General features: G+C 37.3%; 3 protein-coding genes across 5 annotated transcripts; 1 reads left to right on the forward strand and 2 right to left on the reverse strand.

Moving 5' to 3' along the window:
• The first annotated feature begins 207 nt into the window (after window positions 1-207).
• Window positions 208-5,479, forward strand: LOC102624792 (uncharacterized). Of its 2 annotated transcripts, none has more exons than XM_006483217.4 (9): window positions 208-779; window positions 2,309-2,398; window positions 2,513-3,007; window positions 3,095-3,230; window positions 3,466-3,628; window positions 4,067-4,195; window positions 4,455-4,649; window positions 4,749-4,871; window positions 4,959-5,479. In XM_006483217.4, exons 1-9 carry the CDS (start codon window positions 596-598, stop codon window positions 5,064-5,066), a joined length of 1,623 nt encoding a protein of 540 aa, XP_006483280.1. In that variant the 5' UTR covers window positions 208-595; the 3' UTR covers window positions 5,067-5,479. The 2 variants fall into 2 exon arrangements, with proteins under 2 accessions (XP_006483280.1, XP_006483281.1); XM_006483218.4 differs by having other exon boundaries at window positions 2,312-2,398.
• A 226-nt stretch (window positions 5,480-5,705) lies between these two features.
• On the reverse strand, window positions 5,706-8,681 carry LOC102624515 (probable leucine-rich repeat receptor-like protein kinase At1g35710). Its single transcript, XM_006483216.3, has one exon. The coding sequence runs from the start codon at window positions 7,694-7,696 to the stop codon at window positions 5,765-5,767; it is 1,932 nt and encodes a 643-aa protein (XP_006483279.1). The 5' UTR covers window positions 7,697-8,681; the 3' UTR covers window positions 5,706-5,764.
• A 133-nt stretch (window positions 8,682-8,814) lies between these two features.
• LOC102619230 (exocyst complex component EXO84A) lies at window positions 8,815-12,701 on the reverse strand. Of its 2 annotated transcripts, none has more exons than XM_006483638.3 (7): window positions 12,168-12,701; window positions 11,876-11,973; window positions 10,611-11,658; window positions 9,947-10,459; window positions 9,598-9,786; window positions 9,356-9,492; window positions 8,815-9,256 (listed from the first exon to the last, which is right to left on the reverse strand). In XM_006483638.3, exons 1-7 carry the CDS (start codon window positions 12,345-12,347, stop codon window positions 9,136-9,138), a joined length of 2,286 nt encoding a protein of 761 aa, XP_006483701.2. In that variant the 5' UTR covers window positions 12,348-12,701; the 3' UTR covers window positions 8,815-9,135. The 2 variants fall into 2 exon arrangements, with proteins under 2 accessions (XP_006483701.2, XP_024956284.1); XM_025100516.2 differs by having other exon boundaries at window positions 10,611-11,674; window positions 12,168-12,184.
• Window positions 12,702-14,050: the final 1,349 nt, after the last annotated feature.

The raw sequence follows: 14,050 nt of genomic DNA on the forward strand, positions 1-14,050 counted from the left end.
CATATTCATCAAATTCATACACACGGCGTTGCAACTGATTCACGTGTGCCGTAGAAGCAGAAACTGGTCCAGAAGCTGAGGGCACAGTTTGGGCTAACCACGTTCAGACACGTGGCAGTTTCATTTTCATCAGGTGGGGTCCCACTATCAGTTTCTGTAAGATAATTAGAGATCAGATGCCTTACCTCTACGCGGGCAATAAACGACCAAACTGCCGTCACTTTGTGTCTTTCTTCATTGTTGTTTTTTTATACTTCTGGGAAAAAAAAAAACTAATAATACGCACATCGCATACAATAATAGAATTAAATTTGAAAAAAAAAAAAAACTTTTGCTTGAAGAGTTGTTAATAAAAATAATAATAAAGTATAAAAACTATTGGAACAACTAGGGAAGTGAAGGAATGGTAGTTTGTTGGCGTTAAATCTATCTCAATTTTTATCTGTGTCTACAGAGTTCTTATTCTTGTTCACTTTCTGTCTTTTGAAAAAACAAAAGAAGAAACGAAAAACATCTTTTACGAAGAAGAAGAAGATGGTGATTTGATGATTGATCTTTAAAAACAGAAAGAGAGAGAGAGAGAGAGGGGACAATTATGGGAGCTTGTGTGTCAACGCCAAGGGGGTGCGTTGGTGGGAGATCGAGCTCTTCAAAGAAGAAGAAGAAGAAAAGCTTCAAAAGAGTAGCATCTCGTTTGCCCACCGATGGATCATTGGATAAAGTTGATAGGCCTCCACCGGTTGATCGTCATTCATCTTTCACAAATCCTGCTCTTCAAGGTCATTTATTTTTATCTTTTTCCTTCTATGTTTATTGGTTTTCAAATGAAAGTTCTTCTACCCCTCACCACCCCACCCCCTCAATCCCACCTTTTGGGTTTGAAATGTGATTATGCAGTTGTATTGTTTGATTGATTTGTTTGGTGGGTGTTGGTGATTCTTTGTTCTTAGCTTATTTATTTTTTGTATGCGTCATTTCGATTTGGATTCTGGGTTGTAGAGGTTTTGTGAAAATATAAGCTTGTGGCATAGAAATGAGGAGTGTTTGGGAAACTGCGCTTTCATATTATACATACATATATTTTAAATGAGTCTGTCTTTGGTGAATGTGATCATAAAGGGGAACTCTTCATTTGAAGTAACGTGGTTGATATCTTTTATTGGTTGATTGGAATATTCTAGCTGATCCGTGTGCAAAGCAAGTTTTTGTTTATGTGGGGTTTTTCTGTGTGGTTAAATTTTTTATAGTGTAGATAATATGAGCTGAAAATTGAATTTTTCATTTTTGCTGGTGATGGAAAGAGAATGTAGTTGATGAAAGGAGGGTGGACTGTATTTCAGTATAATCACCAGAGGACTTTTCCGCTGTTTCTTTTCAGGACATTTTAAAGAGTCTTTAATAATTTGTATATAATTTTTATTTGTGGGATGATTAAAGAATGGGGACAGATCTTTAGCAGATGGAAATTAGTCAGTTTGCAGTTTGTTTTGGGATACAGCTGCTTAGCTGAGTTGTTGTTACATGTTGGTGACTGAAACCAAGCTGTTTTCCTAATTGCGGAAGTTCATTTCAAATGTCCTTGATTGGCATTATTGTATGTCTTCATTATGTTTAGTCATAGTTTAGCCATGAGAAACTGTATTTCTACTATTGATTTTTTTTCCATTTTCAAAGAGAAATGGCTAGCCTGGCTTTAGAAATGTATTGTAACTATATTATGGTGATGGCTTCTCTAGTGATGAGTCATTGGTAGGACCATAAATATGTTTATATTGGATACTTATGGGGGAATCACTTATTAGAACTTTTAGTTTGTTATGTTATTGCATTGTCCTGCCTCATGAAATTACCTCCTTTAGATTATTGATGGGTAACCATCATCAGGAATTATCCACTGCTGCTTTGAGTTTTTTGCTTCAGTTTATTTTTAACTTGTTGGAACTGCTACTGTGGTACCACAGAAAATTCTGTTATCCTACAATTTTGGAAGTATCTTATGATTTGCTTTTCTGTGAATTATTTTACTCTGTCCTTTTTTCTTAATTTTTCCCCTTACAATCTTCAATTAGAAATAACTCTTTGTCTATGAACTGTTATATTATTTTTTCTAGGTTCTTGGTTCTAGTGAAACATATGTTTTTCGTAACAGTTCTGCTTGATATAGTTGTTTAACTTATTTGATGCTGTCTTGATTATTATTCTTGTTTTTGACACTGCTCACAACACGAACACTACTGCTTGTTCAGCTCATTTCTTTTGTTTTACTTATGGCTGTATGACTTATTCTGTTACTGTTTGATGGCTTCAGCAGGAAGCGTTGATGACTCATGGTTTGATTCAGTTGCAATATTTGAGTCTGATGGTGAAGATGATGACGATTTCGTGAGCGTTCAGGATGGTAAGAAATTTGCAGATAGATGGCGCCTTCTGAGTAGATGATTTTAGTTTCCTGCCTCACTGATAACTGCATCACATATTTCTTCAAAATTTGTTTTACTTTTGAGATCTGCAGATGTGGTATCTCTAAATGGCTCTGATGGAGTGTCCAGAACTAGTAATGTATCTCTAAGAGATGCTAATCATCGAGGCCACAATGTCAATATCCAATGTACCTCCTTGACCGATCAGTTGCAGAGACCAGGGGGTTTATCTGCTGGAAATTCTGCTCACAATTCTGTCAGTGATGTTGGCAAAAATTCAAGTAGTCGAGTTGCAAATTCAGAGAATGTTCATTCCCAATCAAAATCTGATGGGCCTTCTTACGAAGGAAAGCAACCTGTGTTCCTTGACGAGATCTCCTCCTCTGTGGATGAAGGCTCTGGCAAGGATGAAGGATTGTTGGACAATTGTGGGATTATTCCTAGCAACTGTTTGCCCTGTCTTGCTTCTACTGTCCCCTCAGTGGAAAAGAGAAGATCGGGGAGCTCTAGTCCACCAAGGCCGTTTAAAAAGACTGCCTCAAAACTTTCCTTTAAATGGAAGGAAGGACATGCTAATGCTACTCTGGGTGAGTATTGATAATGTTTACATTGCTTGAGATATGATTATATGATTTCCTGTATTTTGCTTTTAACTTAATCCTACTGTTTTTCAGTTTCTTCTAAGATGCTTCTGTCAAGGCCAATAGCAGGTGCTCAAGTACCCTTTTGCCCGATTGAAAAGAAGATGCTTGATAGTTGGTCACAAATTGAGCCAAATACTTTCAAAGTTCGAGGGGTAAATTACTTGAGGTGAGACTGTAAGAGAAGAGTACTCAATTGATTTCCCAATGTAAATGGATTGGTATATACTTTCTGCTGATGTACATGCATCTGCCATTTATGCCAGACTAATGATCATATTGATGCATTAGCATGAGCTTATGGGAATTTTTTGGAAATTTTTATTTGAATCATTACATAGGCGGATTTCTCCTATCACGATAGTCGTTTTCTCGTTACGTGGTGATAAATTTCTATATTGCAGGGACAAGAAGAAGGAGTTTGCACATAATTGTGCTGCATATTATCCTTTCGGTGTCGATGTATTCTTAAGTCAGCGAAAAATAGATCACATAGCTCGGTTTGTGGAACTTCCTGCTATTAGTTCTCATGCAAAGCTTCCACCAATGCTTGTTGTAAATGTTCAGGTATCCTTGTTGGAGCTTTTTCTCTTCTTTTTATTGATTTTTTGTAGAAGGGAGTGCTGGGGGAGTCCTTAAATTGCCTTGAATTTGAGCTTTTTCTTGTTTTAATTGGTACAACCAAAAGTTCTCATACAATTTGATCTAACCATCTTAAATCATCCTTGACTTTCCCATCATCTTGTAGCAAAAAATGATGCCCTTTTCATGTTTGCATTTTGCTTAATGCATACATAAATTTGGTTTGTGCCTGTCTATTTTATTTTGAGGTTGACCTCTTACTGTAGCTGTATCATGAAATTTCTCTTCAGCCACAGCAGCGGTGAGCCTCACGATGATTTCAAACTAAAGATTTCTCCTCCTCCTTTTCCCCTTTTCTCTTTGTCATGAGTTTATTTTAACCATAATGTATTTTGATATAAAATATATTTGTGGGTTCCACAGATTCCTTTGTATCCTACGGCAATATTTCAGAGCGAAACTGATGGTGAAGGAATTAGTATTGTTTTGTACTTTAAGCTTAATGAGAGTTACGCTAAAGAACTTCCCCTTCATTTTCAAGAAAGCATCAGAGTAAGTTGGAATCTCTCTAGTTGAACTTTTCTGTCTCATTGCTTCATATTGCTATTAAGCGCCAACGTAATCTTCTGCAATGCTGCTGCTGGATACTGATCCCATTAGTCACCAATAAGAATATCACTCTGACGTAGTCTTGCTATGGTTAATTGTTCTTGATTGTTAATTATTAAAGATCCTTTCATATTTATGTCTCTCAATTTAGCTGATTTTACAAGGTATCTAATTATTGTGAATCCAACTTGTTCTGGAACAGAGGATAATTGATGATGAAGTTGAAAAGGTCAAAGGGTTTCCTGTAGATACGATTGTACCCTTTCGGGAAAGGTTGAAAATATTGGGTCGTGTCGTAAATGTAGAAGATCTTCATTTGAGTGCTGCAGAGAGAAAACTTTTGCAGGCTTACAATGAAAAGCCTGTTCTTTCGCGTCCGCAGCATGAATTTTACTTGGTAAGTTTATCTCTAGCTCAATTTACCTGTTCAGAGTGAATCAATTGTTTGATGACGTATTCCTTCTTAGGCTTAACTTACCTCCATGCATTTGTACAGGGAGAAAACTACTTGGAGATTGACATAGATATGCACAGATTTAGTTACATTTCTAGAAAAGGTTTTGAAGCGTTCCTGGACAGACTGAAGATCTGCATCTTGGATGTTGGCCTCACAATTCAGGCAAGATTTACACATTTTATACTTGAGCTTGATTTATTTCTATTTTCTGGTTTGTAGATGTTACCTGATATTTGAATTTTAAACCAGGGAAACAAAGTTGACGAGTTACCAGAGCAGATATTGTGTTGTATACGGATAAATGGTATTGACTACATGAATTATCATCAACTGGGTCACAAGGAGGAGACCCTTTGATTATAAGTTTTCAAAACAATGTAAAAGGCCCAAAAGTCGGTGTTTTAGTAAAAGGCTAATGTTTAAAAGAAATTTATTTCCCGTGTTGTATGGTTCTGGTCGTTTCCTTGCTGTAACCAGAGACGAGTATGAGTGCACCAGCCACATGCTCACAGCAATAAACAACTTTTGCCTAATCAAATTGTTAAATTACTGTTTGGGGGATTTACTATTTTCCAAAAGTTTGTTACATTACGGTGACCAAGATAGTCCTGGATTGCGGCAACATAAATGCCGGTGTAATGAAATTGTACGTCTCCAAGAGAGAAAACGGTTTCAAATTTTGGCAGTTTTATGCAGCAGTCATGAATAATGTAAAGGCCTAATACTTGTCGTCTGTCTCGGTAAATGAATGCTATTTTCATTTTCTTGTATTTTTATATGGCTTTCGTTGCTTGTAAATTGGGGTTATTAACAAAAAGATTAATTAATCTGTTGCTGGTAATATTTCTACTGTACTGGGTTTCTTCTTTCTTGTATTGGTTTTGTGTTCTCAGAGTATTAAGCCCAGTCCTTATCTCATGATTCAGGATGAATGCATTTTTCTATACGGCACCGATGGTTTTGTAGATGATAATAGGACATGCATGCAAAAAATAATTAGAAATAGTGTAACTCATACATAATATGGGAAGCTATTACATCAATTTGCCGGACTGCTAAGCCCTACAAGCAGTGAGAGGTTTGCCGCATAAACCTCTGTTTCCGGAGAAAGAGCTCTCGGGGAAGTCGCTCAGAGGCTTTCCTGCAGGAATCTCCCCAACTAGGAGATTATGTGATAGATCCAATTCCTTCAGCTTCTTCAATTTCAAATATTCACTTGGTATTCTACCAGTAAATCGGTTGTTCTGCAGCTTCAGTGTTTCCAACGAGCTTTCATTTGCAAGAGAGCCTGGCAAGACGTAACCTAGCTTATTGTAGCTCAAATCTAGACTTCTTAGTGATCTCAGTCTTCCCACAGAAACCGGTATTTGGCCTTCAAGAACGTTACGTGATAAGTTGAGAAACCGGATCCCAGTTTGTCCTCCTCCACCTGTTAGCTCTATTCCACTGGAGAAGCCATTGTCTGAAAGATCAATATATGTGAGTGAACCATCAGGAAACCTTTGCCCTATCTTGAAAACCTGGCTTATGGAGCCTGTTAGCTTATTTGAGTGAAGATCAAGCAGAACCAAGTCCTGTAAGTTTGTTATTGTCTCAGGGATGCTTGAAACTAGTGAATTCCTTGAGAGATTCAAAGAGTAGAGCTGAGTGAGGCTTCCTATCCATGCCGGTATGCTTCCAGAGAGATGATTGACTGATAAGTCCAGTTCCTGTAATGGACTTGGAGTTGTACGAAAGAATTCTGGAATTTTGCCTTTGATTCCACATCCTGCCAAGTATACTCGAGAAAGAGATGGCAATTCTGCCATCCACATTGGTATGGAGGACAGATTTAACAGGTTAAATGATAGATCAAGAGTTTGAAGATTTTGAAGGGAAAACATCCCAGAAGGCAACGGTCCTTCAATCTGGTTTCGGGAAATGCTTAGGAAAATAAGTTGAGAAAGTTGACTAATTGATTTAGGTATTTGGCCAGATAACTGGTTGCCATTAAGATATAGCTCTGTCAAATCTTGCAGATTGCCTAAGCTTGTAGGAATTGCTCCCTCAAGCTTGTTGTTTGCTAAGGAGACTCTTCGAAGGGACGCCAGATACCCAAATGTTGGAGGTATCTTTCCAGTGAGATTGTTATCCTGCAATCTTAGGAAGCCAAGGGAAGGCATTTGACCAGGACTAGATGGAAATGGTATTGCCCCTTCAAGCTTGTTATTATCCAAGTATAGGACTGAAATGACAGTTAAATTACACAATGAAGGTGGGAGTTTTCCTCTTAAGAGATTGTTTGAGAAATCAAGTTGTTCCAATAGCTGTAATTCACCAATCTTTTCTGGAATGTAACCATTCAGATAATTGCAATGGAGATCCAAACGTACCACATTTGTCAAGTTTGTGAATGAGTCAGGTATCACACCAGTGAACTGATTTGTGTGCATCAGCAGTTGATTGATATTTTTGAGATTGCCAAGACTTGAAGAGAGAGTCCCAGATAATCTGTTCTCATGCAAGTGAAGTTCTTCAAGCTTCAACAGCTTACTGATGCTTTCTGGTACCGGGCCACTTAGCTTGTTGCCATAAAGATAGAGCTTCTTGAGATTTTGAAGGCAACCAATCGATGGTGGGATTATTCCAGTGAGATCAACGAGTCCACCAAGATCAAGAACTTCAAGGGAGGTCAGAAGTGATATAGAAGGAGACAGCGATCCTTTCATCCGCGACTGAAACACCGAATCTTCCGTGGAGATGAATCCTGGGAGATGAATTTCCGTCACCCTGCCAGTTGTGCTATGGCAGGAAATGCCTTCCCATCTGCAACAACTCTGCCCAACCCAATTCGCTAACCGGCCAGATGTGTCAATGTGAATTCCAGCCTTGAAGCTTTTTAGAGCTTTCAGATCATTGGAGTTGCATGCTTCAACAACACTTACATTTCCCTTCACAACCGTTATGATGGTGAGGACTGCAACAATTAACAGCAACTGACAACCCATAAACTAGTATTGCTGTGTGCTGAGATGGCAATACGAAATTAGGAAATTGAAATTGAAATGTGGTGGTGGTGTCAAATTAACAACGAGTTTTGCGGGCTGAAATGAAGATAAACTGGAATTTGGTTAAAGACATTGTTTTTGCTTTTTCTTTTTTAGGTCTTCTTTTCCCTTTACAGCATGTCTTGCTGAAAAGCATTAGCGTGTCCAAATCATGATGTCCCAGGGTCTTGGTTAAACAAGTCAATGAAGAACAACTTTTTCGCACTACAATATTGCAGGTAAATGAAAATATCTCTTCACCCAATAGTTTCAAAATGATTAAACTATACGAATCCTCTGCACTTTCAGTTGTTGTTCAAAAGATACAAGACAGCTTCCCTGAGAAGGTTCAATGATATTGCTGTAGTGGCAAACTGGGGGTAACTAATCCACTTGCCGCTTTTGGTTGATCCTGTGGCAGAAACGAATAGAAAATCATGTGTCTTGATACTCTCTTTGATAGTGGTGACTATTTGCTGACATCTTACCTAGAGATGCTTCTCTCATGTCAGCAGGTAAAGTTTGACAACTTCCATGTTCTTGGATTCCTATATGGTCCTAGTATATTTTTAGAACTTCCATGTTCCTGCCCTTGTTTATGCAATCCAAGAACCGACCGTAATCTACAATTTGGTACTTCAAGAAGGGTCTAACTGTCCGAAGAATTGTTTAAGACAAAATGATTAAGATACTAACGGCGTGATAGGCGAGAAACTTGAACTGTCGAAGATGCTTCTTAGCCCTAGGAACCTGAGAATTGCTATTCACTTAAGTCTGACATCTTTTGCTTTTGTAACACGTTGATTTATAAGCACATTATACGCGTTGATCTAGTCTCTTACTGAGTTATTTCTACCGGTGTTAAGCAAACAGAAAATAAGTTTCTAACCAATCAATTGAAGAAAATTGGTCGTGCGAAGTTGAATTTACAGCACATATCTTGATTAGAAAACCAATAGAAACAGATTCTATGTAACGAAAAAAATAAAACTACCATGTCAGCAAACAAAACGAACAAATCAAATAAATTAAATATGTAATGAAACTGTGTAACAGGTAAAGTTTCCATCTCAACCAAGAGCAAGAAGTCTAGAAGGATTAAAATGAAAAGAAAGAAAGAAAAAAGGACCGCCCATTTACATGTTGTAAAGAAGAAACACAATCAATTCGTCTCAATTGACAGCCAATTTTTTTTTTTTTTTTAACAGTTGACATGGGACGTTAGAGACTGGAAGCTCCCCTATCTCAATTGACAAAAGGTAACTTCTATGACACAGCCTCAGAAGAAGTCTAGTAAGCGATTAGAGCCAGCTGGTTAGTCAAGCTATTCATTCTTCTATGTAACAAAGGGCTGTGTTTCATTAACTCCTATGGGATACGAGCGATGACAGAGATTTTGCTTATACAGATGCAGTTGGGCTGATAACATCTTCTTCATCATCTCCAAAGGTGGCTTTCCCACTTAACATCTTTATTGCTATTTGAGCAATTTCTGCAAACCAGTCATCCTCTGGCAATACACTGCCAATGGTCCATTTAAAAAAATAAATAAAGATAACTAAGCAAGAAAACCAACTTTACATTTTTTAGTTTATAATCTTTTATTGTTACAGGATTTACCTGTATGGATCAATTCCAGTTGCAGCTACAACTTCAATAGCTCTAGCAATGATATTTTTAATAACTTGTTGCAAGTTGCGAGATAAATAACGGCCTTGGGATGAGAAAAGCATCACAAACTCCATATCCAAATAAAACTGCATGATCAACAAAATTATTGTGCAAAATTTCAGTAATTTTCAATAAATTAGTTAAAAAGCAGAGTAAACGCGAAAATGGACATTTTTTATTTCAAAATGTACCTGTTGCAGTCCAAGAGGACCCAAAGGCTTTGGCCCCTCCTCTATCTCAGCCCAAAAGCTTTGATCATCAGCAAGCCACAGGATCACTGTCTCCGTCAGTCTCATTAGTAGAATAGTTGCAAACCTTTCCCTACCCACAAACATATCAGATGCAATGCTTGCCATACGGGTCAATTTGATAAAAAGTTCCTGAATGGAATTTAGTAAGTGGTCAACAATCAAAGGATTTTGACAAACACAAGATTCCACAGTATAGCATATGTATGCTGTGACAAAAGCATCTTATCAATGATGATGGAATTGCATGTTCTAAGTTCAGCCCATATTGGGAAAAATAGACGCCAGTTACCTGGAAAATTGGAGATGGAAACCATTCAGGCTCTTCCATGCTCTCATCCATACATGTGTAGATCTCTGCATTTAGACGGATTTCACCATCTTCCGTGAAGATGATATCAAGGGCGTGTGTTCTGCAGAAGCTATCTCGCAAGCGATCAACCAAGCGTTGAAGCTTCCTCTTCCATTCCCTTTGCTCCGGAAAACGATTTTGCCTGTCTGAAGCTCTTCTTGGAGTCATTTCCATTCTATTTGAGCTTAATGGCAAAAGCTTTAATGCAGCACGTGGTAGCAGCTCATCTGCTAACAGCGAAGCATTAGCTAGCAAAGCTACCTGTTGGGATTCAGTCTCTGCCATGCTTACAATTTTGTTAGTAAAACCCTCCAAGTTTTCTTCATTTTCAGTTGAACCTGGCAGTGCATTTATCAACAAACTGACATAAGAGTTAAATGCTTGAAAAACACCATCTAGTGCAGGACCATCCAACTTCAAGTTTTCAAGGGGCCCAATATCCTCCAGTAACTCCTGAACGAAGGTGTAATGATTTTATTAGACAAAGAAGCCAAAAAAAATAAGCCTCAAATTTCAAAATCTTACAGCACTTTGCTTAATAGAGAAAAGACAAAATTGGCATCACTTTTGTGAAGAAAGGAATCTGAGAACAAAATCTAATCACCTGAACTAGCGCATTAAATTTGTAAGCACTGGTTGAAAGCTTAGGCTGCGATCCGACTGCAGTATTAAGCGAATTAGTAGAAGAAAAAGGTCGTGCACCGGATGGAGGATAAGCGAGCAACCAGTCATCTGCAGCGGCTAGTGCAGCACTGCTTTTTTCAATTCTTTTTAAGTAAGCACTTAAGGCATGTTCAACACTAGGCCTAAAGGATCTCAATATGACAGGAGAAAGAGCCAATCCGCGAGCTTCTAACAAAGAACAGTGACCCAAGCATATCTGAATGGTTTCAGTGACTACTCTGAGGCCACCCGCAGCCGCTGCCGAGGCCAAAATATGCCTCTCGAGGAGAAGAGCAAAATCCTCAGTCTCTTTGACAGCCCAAGTGACAAGCTCAGATGAATATGCAGGCTCCTCACCAAAAACTGCCAAGGAATCCCTTGCTGCTTGTGCAATTGTTGAGAAGACAAGCTGTGAGACGGTAGCGGTTAATGCCCCTCCACTCAAACTGCTTGATGAGCGAAGACTCTGCACATAGCTCTGAAGCCGCTGGTGATGAGATTTAAGCAGCAATGTATGGGATCTTGGACCGTCTCCAAGTTTTTTCAGAGCTAAAACAGCTGAACGAAGCTCAACACCACGAGTAGACGGTTGGCAAATAGTCCCTGCAAGTTGATCAGCTAGTTTTTGCCTCTGCTCGGAGATAGCACTCTGCAAGGAGAAGATTGCGCTTCGGCTCAATGTACACCTGTGCTTAGCTTCTCTCACCGTATTTTGTCCTTCTTCGAGTGCTGCGAGGGCTTCATCTACTCTCCTCTCGGCCAACAAAACTTCTAGTGTCTCTAAGAACTCAACCGACCAATTTTCCATATTGGAAAGCCCCTCATTTTTTAAGCTAGAAATGTCCTCATCATCTGAATCTTCGGTAACGGCAAACAAGGAATCAATTCGAGCACCTTCAGCTAGACCTTGAACTAGAGCCGACTGCGTGGCCAGGAGATTTCTCATGGAAAGAAGCTGACCCTCAAGAACTGAAATCTCTTTCGACGTGCTGCAAACAAAATATTCTTGATATATTTGTTTATCAGGATTGTTGAATAAATTTCCACAGGCATGATGACTCTTAATTGTTTAGTACAAACATTCTCCTAGTAACTGAAATTACGGAACAAATTTGGTGTACATTCTACTCAAATATCTAAACTAGCATAGCATAATCTTTCTGTTCTTGATGACATTATTAAATTAAAAGTAGTATATTCGCTCACCGAATGAAAGCCGCATAATTGGCATAAACACATCTACGCATTTCCTCAGCTGAAGCCTTCTTCAATTCAACAAGGTAAGAGCACAAGTGCCTTATCTCCTGTCAATCACAATCACACACAAGACGGCTTTACGTTTTGCCACAGCATCATTCATGGCCGTTGATCCAAACTTTCATTTTTTAATTAACCTTGAAAAAAATGATTATCATTTGTTCTTGATTGATGGAGAATGTTCTTGCAAACAAACAAATAGAAAAATTTAATTTATGAAATATAAAGTGAAAAGAGAGACCTTCTCATTCATGTGCTGGGATTTGGAGGTGACGTAGGCGTCAGGATCAAATTGAGAGCTTTTGAAAGCCTTCAAGCGATCACTAAGCGTTAGATTGCCTTCGAGTTCTGCGGAGTCTCCTATACTTGATGAAACTGACGTCCTCGGCTGTGCAGTTGTCACGATTGACGTGATAGACATTTTCAACGAGCTGCGTTTCTTCTTCTATTAGCAAATTGATTATATGAACTATTACGAATTAACAACAAATCAATCGCAAAGAACAGTACGTATTAGCTTTAGTAGTATTTGGTATAACTATTACAGATGACAAGAAAACGAAAGAAGGAATTAATGGAGCCGGTTCAGGGACAGATTCGATTGATAATTGATCTGCTTCTTGCTCGATCGCAATGAACAACGCGTAGGAGTACGACTCGCTTGGTTTGTTTCGTTTTACGTTCTGTTAAGCTCGAATCATCATCAAACACGACATGCCTCTCAGCATACCACGTAAATGATTATTTCAAGATATCTTCCGTTCTTTCATGTTTTCACGTTGTTTTAAAAAAAAAAAAATGCTTTTTCAATTTATTCTTAGGGCTTTTTGCACTCATATTATAAAAATTTCTTAATTATAAAAATACTTATATAATGTATATTACATTTAAGGACAAATATGAGATTATTATTTTGGACACCCATCAAATACACTCATTTATTTATGATTTTTCTTTATTTTAAATCCTAAAACTTGCTTCTTCATGTGTATTAAAAAAAAAAATCATTTGCTTGGACTGGAAATTATTCAGGTTGCATTTATGATTGAAAAAAAAAAATTGGTTCAATTTTTGTAGTGCAAAAAGAATAGTGGGGGAAAAAACAGTTGTAGGAAAATAAATAAATAAAAGACAGAACATCATTGATGTACAATTAGATAAGCAAAATATGATTCAAATTTGAGTCATTTCAAAGTAGATTTATAGATGTATTGAATATTTTTATTTGTGTGTAGAGTAAATTAAGATAGTTCAATTAAAGATCAAATGGAGCCATTTTTGGTATTTTAATTAAAGAGTGTATAGAGTAAAACTCAATTATTTAAATTAAAGATGAGTGTACAAAATAATAGGGTGTTTAGAGTAATATTTAGAGTGCAAATAGAGCCACTCTTATTCTTATTAGCTTCGCTTTTATATCAAAATTTCAATAGATTATTGTTATAAATTTAGATAAAACTGTGGTGCAACTGTGGTACCGTGCCACAATTCCACCCAACCGTTGGATTCCCACTTATTCAAGTGAACCCCACTCATTTGAGTGGATCCAACAGTTGGTGCAACTGTGACACGGTACCACAGTTGCACTGTAGCCTGACCCTATAAATTTATAATAAGTTTTAAAATGTGTGTATTACATGCTACATTCTTATACAACTATATATACGCCCAAAACACCATAAGAATTTTTGTGGGAGGGATGGGGAACTTGTTTATTTTATATATATTGTGTAGAAGAGTAGTGTTATGCAACCTAAATTTTTCATTTTAAAAAACTATTACAAATGATGTTGTATTTATCAATTATTTGATGAAATAATACAATTAATTCACTTAGATATTACAAAGAATTATCAACTATTTAATAGATGACACATCATTTGAGATGAAATGTGCGATAAAAAAATTTGGGATAGAAAACTCATATTAACTTCTCACTTTATTGCATTATGTTCTTTTTTTAAAATATTTTATTAGACAACAAAATCTAAAACCTTCGTATGTAATATTTGGGATATTTTAAGAATTCCCTTCATTTTGTTTTTTATTTATTAATATAACATAAAAGGGATATAATTAAAGATGTAATGCTTTACCCATTTAAGTAAAACATAAAAATGGGTA

The sequence above is a fragment of the Citrus sinensis genome, chromosome 4 (genome assembly GCF_022201045.2).
Source record: "Citrus sinensis cultivar Valencia sweet orange chromosome 4, DVS_A1.0, whole genome shotgun sequence".
NCBI classification, from domain to species: Eukaryota; Viridiplantae; Streptophyta; class Magnoliopsida; order Sapindales; family Rutaceae; genus Citrus; species Citrus sinensis.

Excerpts from the sequence above, each read along its gene's own strand:
- LOC102624515 (XM_006483216.3), bottom strand. The coding sequence starts at position 7,696 with ATGGGTTGTCAGTTGCTGTTAATTGTTGCAGTCCTCACCATCATAACG.
- LOC102624792 (XM_006483217.4), top strand. The coding sequence starts at position 596 with ATGGGAGCTTGTGTGTCAACGCCAAGGGGGTGCGTTGGTGGGAGATCG. Across the intron at positions 3,629-4,066 it reads TGCTTGTTGTAAATGTTCAG|ATTCCTTTGTATCCTACGGC; the intron begins GTATCCTTGTTG and ends TGGGTTCCACAG. Across the intron at positions 4,650-4,748 it reads CGCAGCATGAATTTTACTTG|GGAGAAAACTACTTGGAGAT; the intron begins GTAAGTTTATCT and ends GCATTTGTACAG.
- LOC102619230 (XM_006483638.3), bottom strand. The coding sequence starts at position 12,347 with ATGTCTATCACGTCAATCGTGACAACTGCACAGCCGAGGACGTCAGTT. Across the intron at positions 11,659-11,875 it reads AATTATGCGGCTTTCATTCG|CACGTCGAAAGAGATTTCAG; the intron begins GTGAGCGAATAT and ends TTTTGTTTGCAG. Across the intron at positions 9,787-9,946 it reads TTCCATCTCCAATTTTCCAG|GAACTTTTTATCAAATTGAC; the intron begins GTAACTGGCGTC and ends AATTCCATTCAG.